The sequence below is a fragment of the Thunnus albacares genome, chromosome 11 (assembly GCF_914725855.1).
Source record: "Thunnus albacares chromosome 11, fThuAlb1.1, whole genome shotgun sequence".
NCBI lineage: Eukaryota > Metazoa > Chordata > Actinopteri > Scombriformes > Scombridae > Thunnus > Thunnus albacares.
This window is the reverse complement of record NC_058116.1, coordinates 24,355,984-24,369,172: the sequence shown is the minus strand read 5'-3', so window position 1 is coordinate 24,369,172 and position 13,189 is coordinate 24,355,984. Positions and strand designations below refer to the sequence as shown.

General features: G+C 39.9%; 1 protein-coding gene across 1 annotated transcript in view; it reads left to right on the top strand.

The window, feature by feature from the left end:
* Positions 1–129: 129 nt before the first annotated feature.
* ube2f (ubiquitin-conjugating enzyme E2F (putative)) overlaps positions 130–13,189 on the top strand; it is a 47,048-nt gene continuing 33,988 nt past the window's right edge. The window contains exons 1-4 of the mRNA XM_044365833.1: positions 130–364; positions 4,313–4,490; positions 6,760–6,789; positions 11,507–11,572. Coding sequence (XP_044221768.1) covers positions 4,376–4,490; positions 6,760–6,789; positions 11,507–11,572 — 211 coding nt within the window. The 5' untranslated portion in view covers positions 130–364; positions 4,313–4,375. The remainder of the gene's footprint in view (positions 365–4,312; positions 4,491–6,759; positions 6,790–11,506; positions 11,573–13,189) is intronic.

Sequence of the window (13,189 nt, the reverse complement as noted above, 5' to 3'; positions counted from 1 at the left end):
TGGAGTATTTTCACATTGGTGTATTGGTACTTTTAGCGCTGCTGTAGTGTTAATTTTCAAAGCCAAACATTACACCGCCTGGAACTCTGCTCGGCGGAACTGTTTATCCGCTGCCATGTCTACACGAACAACAATAACGGCCGGCATTCGCTGCACTTCCGTTGCCCATGACACCGGAGCAAAGTTCTGACAGCTGATCCTCCACTCAGCTTACACCCCGAAACCCTGAGATCCCAAAACCATCATTTTAAAAACTATTTAACTTACAGTCTGACGTGCCTCAGTCAGTCTCCGGCTGGAGTTGCAGACGGCGCCTTGAACAGAGGAGGGCAGCCGATTATGGTGTAGCAAGGAGCGCTAGCAGGTAAAAAAAAAAAAAAAAAAAAACAACAACGCTCAGATGACACACAAGCTAACAAACAACTTAAACTTGCGTCTTCACCGTTAAAACAAGACACATTTCTTCTTCCACTTACCCAACACATACGAGGAATGAGCATACATTTAGACAGGATATAAGCGTGGATATTGTGCCTGTAGCTAGCTGTGATTAGCAGTGGTAGCGGTTAGTTATCACGGTTATTAAACGAGCTAACAGTACAGTGACGAGGCAATAACTTATAAAAGTATGTCTGTTTTACCCGTTTTCAATGTCACAAGGGGTGTTTTTGAGTGTCATAACAGTTGGAGCCATTTCTTCCTGGTAAAACAGCAGTTACAGGGAGCAAAAACGTTTTTAAAAAGTAGGCTAGCGTACACCCAGGGCAAACTGATGTGACTGCACAGCATTCAACTGATTTTTTTCAGCAATGTGTGTGTGTGTGTGTGTGTGTGTGTGTGTTTTTCCAGGTAATTCCGCTTGACATGTTGTGTGTGTGTGCGTTTGCCATCACTGTTGTCTGCTTTTGCTGCACGGCTCTGTCTCTACAGCCACTTGGCTAACGAGCAGGTACTCTGTGTCGGTGGGCAGCGCCTGGGGGGCAGTGACTGACAGCTGAGGCAGGTGGGCATCGAGTCCGGCTTAGTGACACATATTTTATGGACTCACTGATACCTGATCTGCTCACTCTCTGCTACTGCTGTCCCCCCCCAGTGATCACACCCAGTACCCACAGAGTGCAGAGTCTAGTGAACTGTTCACTTGGAGAGGTGAAAAGACTTGTGAGACTGCATAGTAGTGAATGGGTAAACAGTGTGTTTTAGCAGATATTAAACAGCAGGGATCAACGAGACTTAATGACATGAACTGAGTAATACAAGGAATGTGTCTACATGGATTTTAGCCTGGATGCTGCTGAAGCAAACTGGACCAGTTGAGGTGAATAGAGATGTTTTTGAACAAATGAAATCCCCTGAAAGTTGCCATAATAGTTACTTGTTGGTCATTTTTGATGTTGACATACTGTATTTTGTTGTGTTTTTAAATTTAAACCCCCTTGTTCACTCATTCACTCCTCCCTATAGGCCAGTTTCTTCAGGATTTTTCGCTGGGGGAGGCATTAACAGGCTTTTAATTCATTTAAGAATGCAATTGATTTATAACACTGTTTAAGATTGCATCTGAGGGCAGATGTCATTTTTCACAGTACTAATTTACTGCTTATTTTAAAACTAAGTTGGCTAAAAATTACTCACATGCAAATAAATGTTCTGTGTTGCACTTTGGAACTAAGAGACATACTTTATTGGTTGTCCACACATAATTAACACTGACCTGCTTTATTTAAGGTTGACTGATAGTTCTGTTGTTGTTGCCTTAGAAAAAAAAATAGCGTCAACACATCATTTTTGTTAAGATTGCCTCCTGTTTGTGTTTGAGAAGAACATATCTATTATGGTCACATAGGCGAAAAGGGTTAGATATGCTAGGATTCACACATTAAAACTGAATATCTGGTAGGTTAATTAGACTTCGTTCAAATAGCATAGTGCAACTGTGGTTTCAACACCTCTCCTCATGTGGGGGTGGTATCAGATATAACAAGGTTACATTCATCAGGATTTACAGCACATGAGCATTGTGTTTGTTTTGTTATCTTCAGTAGATTTGTGAAATATTGTGTAAAAGTTTTGATGTAAACTTTGAAACTTAAGCTTTTACCAGGCACCAAATATCTTTGCTGGAGGGCCTACACACAATAGTTTAATCAATAGTGAGCAGTAAATTCAAATTTTGGACCCTTCCCTATCATCATCATCATCATCATTTATATCATCACTGTCAACTGCAGAGTCACAGAACTGTAATTTGTGCTTCTGTAAAATGTGGAGCAATGCATTGTGGGATTGTTTGCAGAAAGTATTGTTGGATTAATGTCGGAATTTCGTTGCGGTATGTTTGAGGACATTTTTAGTGGGCGTATTTACACACTCAGAATCTGTAGACGCAAATAAAAGGCTGGGGAGTAAATAAAGAGTCTTTTCTTAATTGAAATTTTCAAATCCAGTACAGTTATTGCTGTCTAATTTTGCAACATACAGAGCAATAAATGCCAAATCATCAACAACTAAAAGGGCACACCACACAAGAAACACTTCCAGGAAATAGATGAATAACATCAAAGGCACAAACCCTCTCAGACAGCTTACTTTTACATGGCGCTGCCATTTACAAGAAAACATGTTTACAAAGAGTGAGGGTTTTCATCTGTGACTTTGACAATGTCATGACATAGATAATTGCTTCTTGTGGTAGCAGCATTAATAGGAAAGTTGGCAGTAAGTACTCTTCTTTGCTGGTACGGTGAGTCTCCTGAGTGGTATTTACCAAAGGCAAACAATCCACCCATGCTACCAGATTTGTGACGCTTGACTCTGTAGGCCTCCTTCTGTCTAATACACTTTCACATGATTAAAAAAAACAATGTTAAACATGAAATGTTTTTTTTTTTTTGATGTATAAGTCTACATCTGTGTACCCTGTGGCATTATTTCATAAGTACAGTTCAAATTCACCTAAACATTGCAGGAAGCAGAGTCTTTAAAATTCCATCCTTGTACTCTCACTACTGTATCACTCTCCATCTTCAGAAATTCAGCTGTATTGGAAACAAATCACTAACTCTAATCACATACGGATGCTCTGTGCTCTTATTTAAAATCATTTAAGAAGCATCAATGATGTAACAGGACTTTCTGTTCTTTTTGGTTGTCAGCTGAGTCCAGCTGATCGGGTATTGAACTTTAAATTAACTTCAGTTCAGTGCAGTTCAGCCTGCTGTTTGACTGGCAGCGGTGTCTGCTCCCCTCCTCCTCCTCCTCCTCCTCCTCCTCTTCCTCTCAGAAAATCTCAGAATGTTTTATTTTTTCGTGACTTTGCGGCATGCTGCTGCGATTAATTACCGCATTGCAAAACGTAGGATGTCAGGAAAGATCAGTCGTTGTCACCTCAGCCGAATCAGATCCCGGCGTGACTAGTACTGCAGTCGGTGCAGTTAGTACTAGATGACTGAATATTTTGTGTGATGTAGCTTCTGCTCTTATACTCTGAAGGTTCATGTTATGAAACCGCTTTCACACCGGAGACACAGCAGCAACATTACATTCGCTTTCAGCCGTGCGTGTTAATGCTCATTCAACTTATTTAGCTTGTTGTTCTCACTTTTTATGCGTTCAGCGTTTTGAGAATAGGCTTTTGTGAAGTGTAAAGAACCGGAGGGCTGTATAATTAATTTACTTGATTTACTGCAGGTAATGTGATTTAATAAGCATAAAACTCAAAGCTTACACTATCGTACGACTTGTAGCCCCGCACGTCTCTCCGTATCAGGGAGTCTGACAGCAATTGGCTTCTCTAATTGATGTCAAGCTCTCTTATTATTCCATCATAAATAACTGGTGTCATAGCAGTCAGTTCACTGCTGTAGGAAGCAGAGGAAGGAGCAGACTCGCACCTCATTATTTTTTGCGTGTCACCTATTAACACTCGCAATTTGTGTCCTTCCTATCTCTTTACCATGAGACTCGCGCCGAAGACAGCCTGAAGAAGCGTGGGCTGAAAATCAATATTTTGAGATACTTTATGTAGTCAGACTAGTGTGGTATGAAAAGATCTCAAGATCTTTCTTTGCTAAGCAGAAATGAGCTTTGGCCCTGGATATTAATTACCATGAAATACATTTTTCTGTTTCTGTTTTTTTTTTCTCCATCCATCATATCTACTTATTCTTTGCAGAGTCATGACACAATGTTGCTGGAGGTAGTCAGTGACTTTGTTTCAAGATAACAGCGTCATGTGCGTATCATCTCTATCCTGCAATATGATTAAGTTAACGATTGCATTCTTTATGTCTTGTGTGTGTGTGATCGTCAGGCATTTGAGCAGCAGCGCAGTGCAGCGTGGGGGCAGACCGAGGCAGATCACAGCAGCGTAGCCATGCTTACATTGGCCAGTAAGCTGAAGAGGGACGATGGAGGAAAGACGGGCCGTGCCTCCGGAGCCTCCGACTCCACCCACAGGGTCTCCATAAGGGACCGCCTCCTTACCAAAGGTACCTGGTGTTGTCGTCCGCTTTCTCTGACGTCATCAGTTGAGATCACTTTATTTTACTACTACACATTAAAAGATAATGACTGGTTTCTATACAGTGTTTGATCCTGGGTTGTCTGGAACGGGGAGAGGTTGTAGTGAGATATTTAATGGTGTAAAGGGGAAATTGATTCAGTGGCACGCTTACAGTTACCTTGCTCTTATAATGAAAATAAAATATTGACGACTGGCAGTGTAGGATATACGATTGTTTCTTTAATCCTGTTTAAAAACTGACACTCAAAAATTAGGGAGTCGCATACTGTATGAATTGTTCACGCTCCTCTTCCTCCATGGTTGTTTGGACTTTTTCCTTCTTTTTCTTTGTCTTTCTTCATTCTTCTTTGTCTCTGTCCATGTTTTCGCCTCTTGCTCCTTGGTATTTATTTATAGCCTCCTCTCTTTGCCTTGAGAACCATCTTCCAGACACCTGCCTCCTCTGTCCCTCCTTTAAATTTCAAAGAGTTGTCCTTGTCCCTTTAACTTATTGTCATCCCATTTGTGTTTGTTTATCGTCTTATTCTCACTCCAGATTGTTTTCTCTTTTACATTCTCTAGTCTGTACATTTACTTACACCTTACCCAATCATTAAAAGTAGTGACATTAAGTTAACGACCTGAGAACTTGAATGAACAGGCTTTGTTTGATAATAGGGTTAATGTCTAGATGGATGTTGTAGGCTACAAGAAGTGCACTATAAGCATACTATAAGTATACCACAAATTACAGTATTTCACAATTACATTGTAAGGAATTTCCACAACAGTGTTTTACTGTGTAAAACTCCTTTTGCTCCATGCACCTACTCCTGGGCTCATCATTTCATGTTGCATGTAAATTACTTTCACGATCGATTAATCTGTCAGTTATTTTCTTGATTAATCAATTAGACGTTCGGTCCATAAAATGTCAGAAAATGGTGAAAAATGTCAACCACTGTTTCCCAAAACCTTAGGTGATGTCCTCAAATGTCTTCTTTTGTCCCGACCAACAGTCCACAACCCAAAGATATTCAGTTTACTGTCATACAAGACTAAAGAAACCAGAAAATATTCACATTTTAGAAGCTGGAATCAGAGAATTTGTACGTTTTCTTCTTAAAAAATTGATTAATCGACTAATCGCTGCAGCTCTACATGCAAAAATGTAAACAACTTTTCAATTTAGGGAATGCATCATACTTCAAATGTATTAGAACATTGTGTTGTATATATTCATCAGTGTAGATCTGCTCCCTGATGGAAAGTGCTTGTCATTTAAACAGTATACCAGTAGGACAAAGATAATGCTGGTTTGGATCCCAGACAAACTCTACAGCAGGTACTGATGTTAAGGCACAACTTCAGCCAGAAAGGAGGAATCTGGTTTAGTGTTTGGATCTTGATTAAACACAGCTGAGAACTACTGGGGAAAAAAAATGTGGATGGTTTTTAGAGAGAATTTCTTCAAATATGGATAGGGACCTGTCATATGCAGGTGATGAAGAACAGTACTTGTGCTGATAAAAAGCAGTCGGTCTCATTCAGCAAAACATGAACTGCCTACTTGCTGAAAAGGGCTTGTGAAATAGCTGACCCAATGCTCCGACTTTCACATGGAGGGGCAGGGAGTGAAAGAATAGTCAGCTAATTATTATGCTCTGCACATGTCAAAGAATACATTTGTAGAAGTGAAATGTCAAATTTCACCAGAACAACAACATGGACTGCTTAGAATGAACAAACATCTTTTTTTTTTTACCCCGCAGATATTTGTTAAATATCCAAGTCTGTGTCATTGCACTCTTTTTTCCCTTCACCTTCTTTTATGTTTCTTTGAGTGGACAAATAGATCAGAGGTGTCAAACCATGCAGCTGACGCAAATCAGCAGCGGATGAGAAAAACAATACAGACAACCTGAAAGCTTTTAAAAGCAAAGCCAGACTTCTCCCAGATGCAACGCCTGCTTAACAACCCTCTACTCTTTCCATTGTCTTCCTGCTGGTTTTCTTCATTTATTCCTCTCTTTTTTTCTTTTCCTCATCCTCCTTTTACAACTTGACGTCCCGCTGTTCCAGTCACTTTGCTTTTCCTCTTTAGACTGTGCTGCATGTATTAAAAACAATTTTACAGGTAGTATTTCAGTGCTTCATTAAAAAAAACAGTCAGCTTCCTGTGTGAAAGTATGTATGTTGCCTCTGTCCCTTTACCCTTTTTTTGCTTATTCATTATTCTTATTTTCTCTCAACAGAAGTTGCAGAACTTGAAGCCAATCTCCCTAGTAAGTATGATCAACACATCCGTTCACTGCACTAATGGCGTTCATTAAGCCAGACTCATTGTTTCAGAGTCCATGGCACTTAGTATTCTTCCACATATGTTTACATTAGCTTAGCGCTCATCTCCACATCTTCCAGTCAATACATCTACATGTGTTTTGCTTGAATATTTCACTAAAATATCATAGAACTGAGCATTTTATTAGGAACACCATACTAATACTGGGTAGGGCCCTTCTTTGCTCTTAAAACAGGTTTAATTCTTCTTGGCATGTATTGAACACAATGTTGGAAACGTTCCTTGGAGATTCTGGTCCATGTTGACATGATTGCAGCACATAATGTCTGCAGATTTGTCAGCTGCACATTGATGTTGTGAATCTCCCGTTTAACCATGTCCCAGAAGTGTTTTATTGGATTCAGATCAGAAGTATGCTGAAGTCATTGTCATGCTTATGAAACCAGTTTGTGACAATGGTGCATTATCATTCTGGAAGTAGCCATTAGAAGATGGTGGCCATAAAGGGACGCACATGGTCAGGAACAACACTGACACAAGCTGTGGCATTTAAATGATGATTGATTGATGCTAAGGAGCCCAAAGTGTGTCAATAATCCCCACACATTTACACCAGCCTAGGCTGTTGACACAAGGCATGTTGTGTCCATGGTTTCATGCTGTTGGTGCCAAATTCTGACCCTACCATCTGTGTGCCTCAGCAGAAATCGAGATTCATTAAACCAGGCTACGTTATTCTAGTCTTCAGTCCAGTTTTAATGAGCCTGTGCCCACTGCGGCTTCAGATTTCTGTTCTTGGCTGACAGGAGTGGAACCCGCCGTGATCTTCTGCTGTTGCAGTCCATCTGGTCCATCCAAGGTTCCACGTGTTGTACATTCTGAGATGATTTTTTTGCTCACCACAGTTGTAAAGAGTGGTTATCTGAGTTACCGTAGCCTCTCTTGTCAGCCTGAACCAGTCTGGCCATTCTCCTCTGTCATCAACAATGTGTTTCCATCTGCAGAACTGCTGCGCACTGGATGGTTTTTGTTTTTCACACCGTTCTAAATAAACTCTAGAGACTGTTGTGGGTGAAAATCCCAGGAGATCAGCAGTTTCAGAAACACTCAAACCAGCTTGTCTGGCACCTACAAACATGGTCAAAGTCACAGAGATGACATTTTTTCTCCATTAACTGAAGCTCCTGACCTGTATCTGCTGTTTTTATGCATTGCACCGCTGCCACATTATTGGCTTATTGAATAATTGCATAAATAAGCAGGTGTTCCTAATAATGTGCTCGGTGAGTGTAATTGTATATAAGGAAACCGGCAACAGCCTCAGATGGTTCAGTTCAGGTCTGTGGTTATTCTTAACTATTCATTTTGTAAAGCCATTTCATCAAGGCTTAACATTATTCAAATCTTATTTTTTTAGCTCAATTGCCCAGCTCTACCACATGTATTTTGCGGTATTAAGCAGGAAATGAGCTATACTCTTAAGTACAAACGCATGTGCTGTGGGTCTGGACTGGTTTCATGCTTGTTATAACTCTAGGGATGTCTTTGTTCAAACAGACTGTACCGGCCTTTGCTATTTGAGTGCTGGCTTTTATTCGAGAATTCACACTCCAGTAGCCTATATCAGATCTTCATTAGTCCGTTATATCGTTACTGTAATGCATGAATGCAGATTCATTATGATTTTGTTGGCTGAACACAGCATGCCTGTTTTTTGTTTGTGGTCTGATGAGGTGGCCCCCACAGCTGAGGACCATGAAACCCAGATAAGTAAACAGTGAATGTATCTCACAGCGTTGAATAGGAAGCAAGAAAACTGATTAGTTTGCTTGGAATTATTTTTACATCTCCTAGAAAAGAGACAACTCAAGACACTATTCAGCACAATATTGGTTAAAAAAACAAACAAAAAACCACTACAAGCCTGTAGGAAATATTGGTATTCAGTTACTGGGGGTGCATTACTAGGATGTTGTAGGGTACATCAACTGAATAGCCTGTATGTTTGCTGCATGCTAAATGCTAACCTGCACTTGTCTGTGCACAAGATATTCCCCTGATTCTCCCGAACAACAGGGCCGTCTGCTAACATCCTCTCTTAAATATTACACTCATCCGACCTGTGCTTTATCACCAACAACAATGATGAAATGTGGCCCTCTGTGAAGTATTCTTTTTATTTTCATGAGGCTTCAATACTAAGCCCCATAGAAACCTGGCTGCATGCCGTGGATCTGGACTTGCCGTATGACACTGATGGATATTCACCCCTTAGGGTTGACAGGAACAAGAGCTCAGGGAAAAGCAGAGATGTGGGACATCTTTCAACTTAAAAACAAAGCTGAAAAGGAAAAGTCCTGAGAATAAGGCGGTTATACCGTAGGATCAAGACGTTACCAAAGAAACTGTAACAATAATTATTGAATTGTGTTAAGCTAGGGTAATATAAATGAAATGTGCACAATAACAACTGATTTATTTCATTTTTATTTCCGTAGTCTATCATCCTCTAGAATACACAACCTACAAAATCAGAGATCATCATAATAAAATAAACTTTCAAAAACAAGAACAAAGTAAAGCTGCAATGAATGGACAGGAAAATAAGAAGCAAAGTGAAAGCAAATCTAACCGACAAGGCAGGCAACCCTACAAGGATGTAGCTTTGCATGAGAAAGCCATGATTCAGCAGCTACTAGGGGGCCGCAACAGAGGTGGCGGTTCAGTCTTTGACAGCCAAGAATTCAACCCTAAGTCTGGGTTTTCATAAGCTGTAGGGAGAGACATTATTTAGCCCCTTCATTCAGTAACACTGCTGACAAAACCCGTGTCAGATGCTGATAGTGCCCCCAAACATTACCACGCACATAGACACAAACACAGGCATGCACAGTTAAAGGACAGGATCACAATTTTTCAAGTGTGTCTTTCAGGTGCCCACATGAACAGTGAAAGCGGTTTTCCTCGCTGTAATCATTCCTCCTGTTCATACCGGCTATTAAAAGATCCCCTTCAAATGCGTTTTCAATGTAAGTGATGGGATCCAAAATCCACAGTGTTTCCACACAGTCATGTTGTCCAAAAATACATTTAAAGTTTATCACACTTGTACACACTTGACACTTGTATGAGGCTTCAGCAGTCTGAGTTAGTCATATCAAGTGGATATCTGCCAGATTTACAGTCTTTTTAGCATCAAATTCCCTCTTTGTGTTTCCCTCATGAGCTGCGGTGCAAGTATAGTAGCAAAAAGAGGAACTTTGGCACTAAAAAGACTGTAACATTGAAAGATATCTATTTGACTAATTTGGATGACTGAAGCTTCATTTTAGCTTCTTTAACTTTTAGATATTTGGGCACCTGACCTGTTTTAAGACAGACTTAAAAAAAAATGTGAACCCATCCTTTAAACTGTATAGATAATTTGATAACACTGCATAATAGATACACATGATGAGGGATGATGTCTGTTTGATTATCACATGACACCTTTATATAATATTATTTGATATGTTTGACAATTGTGAGGGGCGTGTGAGGGTGGATGTCGTATCTGAACATCTGCATATTTAATAACTCAAATGTTTCATTTCACAATCTCCTGAGTAACGGAATCGAAGTTGGCATAAACGATCTTTGAGGCTGGCAGAGAAAGTTTGCAAAAGACAAATTAACTTTCAGATACGATAAAATGTTCATAAATTATTTGTAGAGTGCCATCTTTTACATGCAGCCCACAGTAGATTATCGGATCAGTCTTAACTAGAGGATGGATATACTGCTGCATTTCACTCTGTGTTTCCTTTACATTCATTTGGCAGCAAGGACTGGAATCACTCTCTGTCACTCTGCCTACTCAGGAGTCATGTAAATGTAGAAATAATAGAAAAGAAATATGAAAAAGTAGATATTATTTCTGAATTTCAACTTAAGAAAATGAACTTGCTGCTATAAAAACGTAAAACCTAACCAGTGTTTTGATTAGAGCGCACTACAATGAGCCTCAGGGTCTTTCCTTAGACGGTTCCATTTAAAAAATAGCATTGGCCATATGTAATGATATTAAAAAATACAATCAAAAGCTCCTCTTAAACGGCAACAAACCAGCTAATCAGAGCTAAATGTAGAACCTCAGTCTCCTAAACTGCACAGATCTGTAAGCAAAACTATAACTTGTGATACACTGACCAGATTAGCAGTAAAGTTGTGCAGCTTCCTTGGTTATGGAGACACTGTGTGGCTTTAATCAACAGATATTTTTATTATGTGGAAACATTGTGTACAAAAAAGGAGTGTAAGGAGAGTTGATAATGAAACTTAACTTATTCAGTTAGCTTGTTTAGTCAGATTAAACACTTCTTCTACGTGAACACGGTTAAAAATCTCTCTCCCAGGTGATGTTAGTGGTCTTGAGCGCAGTACATATCCTTGAACACCAGGGGGGAATGTGGTGCCACAGGGAGCCCCACAGCCATGATTTTTATTTATTTATTTATTTTTAACAAGTCCTGCATTCTGTGTGGACAATATGAACAATGTGGGGAAAGACTGAATGGAAATACAATATGTTACTGATTTTAATGCCATTTTACGGTGCAAAAGCAAGCAATAAGAAGTAGTGGTGCACCTTCATGCAGCTGCTTCTAACTTTAACCTTCGACTCATTTCTAACCGTCTCTCTCTCCTCCCTCCACTTTCAGGTACGTGCAAAGCCAATTTCCCAGATGAGGACAAACTGCATCATTTTCAGCTGGCAGTGTCTCCTGGTAAGAGCCAAAAAAAAACTCCTTACTTTAATAACTGCATTCATAATTTAATAATGGCTTTTTTTTTTAACATGGGATGCAGAAAGAAATCATTACTGTCATGTTGGCACCCACCATTGAAATGATAATATTATACGTAGACACTTATGGAAGCAGTATATTTGGTTGCTTATTATTAAACTTAACCAGTGACAATTGACTGTGCAACAGATTTGATAAGGTTTTTACTAACCTCTTGTTAAAAACTCTGCAGCCAATAAAAGGACTATGATTAACCACCCAACATCTGAGTAGGTTTAAAACTAACGAGGACCAAGAATGATATCGAAGCTCAAATATACTGCAAAATGTAGATTTTACAGTCATTAGGCTTTGATATTACAGAAGCTCATATGAATTATTCTGAAGCGTTTAAAGCTTTTCAGTTCATTTTGGAACATTTGTTTTGAATTTATTATAGAAATCTGACTGTTAATGATCTCCAGGCCATCACTTTTTTATGTATTGGAGATAGAGGAACCACATGTCATAACTTACTACTCTAACAAATGGGAAAATCGGAATACAAATTGCCATCTTACTGTGACACAGCTCTCTGAATACACAGAGCTCCAGCCTGCATTTAGGACAACTGCTTTCTCATTTTGTACCATCTTACTTACAGAAAATACGTCGGTGTTTGTGTGTGTGTGTGTGTGTGTGTGTGTGTGTGTGTGTTGTGGGAGAGGAGGGGATGTTAGGTGTGATGGAGAGCAAGACTGCAAGTGTTAGTGCAATTTGTTTCGTGAGGCTGTGTGTATCTTTTTAAGTATTCCCCCGAAATGGCACTTGAGTATTCTGTGTATTTTCGACGTTACAGCTGCAGTGTCATTATTCGCCTGCTTGCTCAGCAGTGTTCCAAGCTAAGTGGGCTACCTGTCGATTTGTTGTGCAAACCAAACGCGCTGCTGTGGAATTACCCAAATCTCTGGAGGCACTCTTACCCTTCACTTCCTGTTTCTCTCTCTCTCTCTCTCTCTCTCTCTCTCTCTCTCTCTCTCTCTCTCTCTCTGTCCTCAAGCCCATTGTCACCTTCTCATTTCCCTCGTTTATAAAATGTCGCAATCCGTCTTCATCTCTTCAAATATACATAACACTGAGATCACGAGCCAAAGACTGACAGCACTGTGTGTGTGTGTGTGTGTGTGTGTGTGTGTGTGTGTGTGTGTGTAATAGAAAGATGGAGAAAGGGTATTTTTTCATAGTCATCCCTACTTGTTTGTTTGTTGTCCTCTTTGTTGTTTTTTTTAAATGTACTGTTAAAGGATCCATATGGACCGGTGTGACATTTTTAGGAATGTTTACATGCTGTTTAATTTAATACAGCTGAGCAGCTAATGATCTATCTAGCCTGCAGACTGACATTAGCGGTGCGCTTTTCCCCGGTGAATGTTTGTTTGGTGGCTCGTGGCTCAACAAGCGAAGTGCAGGACAAGACGTGTGTTCATGTCTGTAAGTTAGACAAGAAGGAGAGTTTAGCAGGAAGGTTAACATGGGTTGTTGTTCAGAGTCATGTGTTGTGAAGCAGGCTCCTGTATTCCATCACATGAATGCAAAACTAAGGGAGAACACGGGACA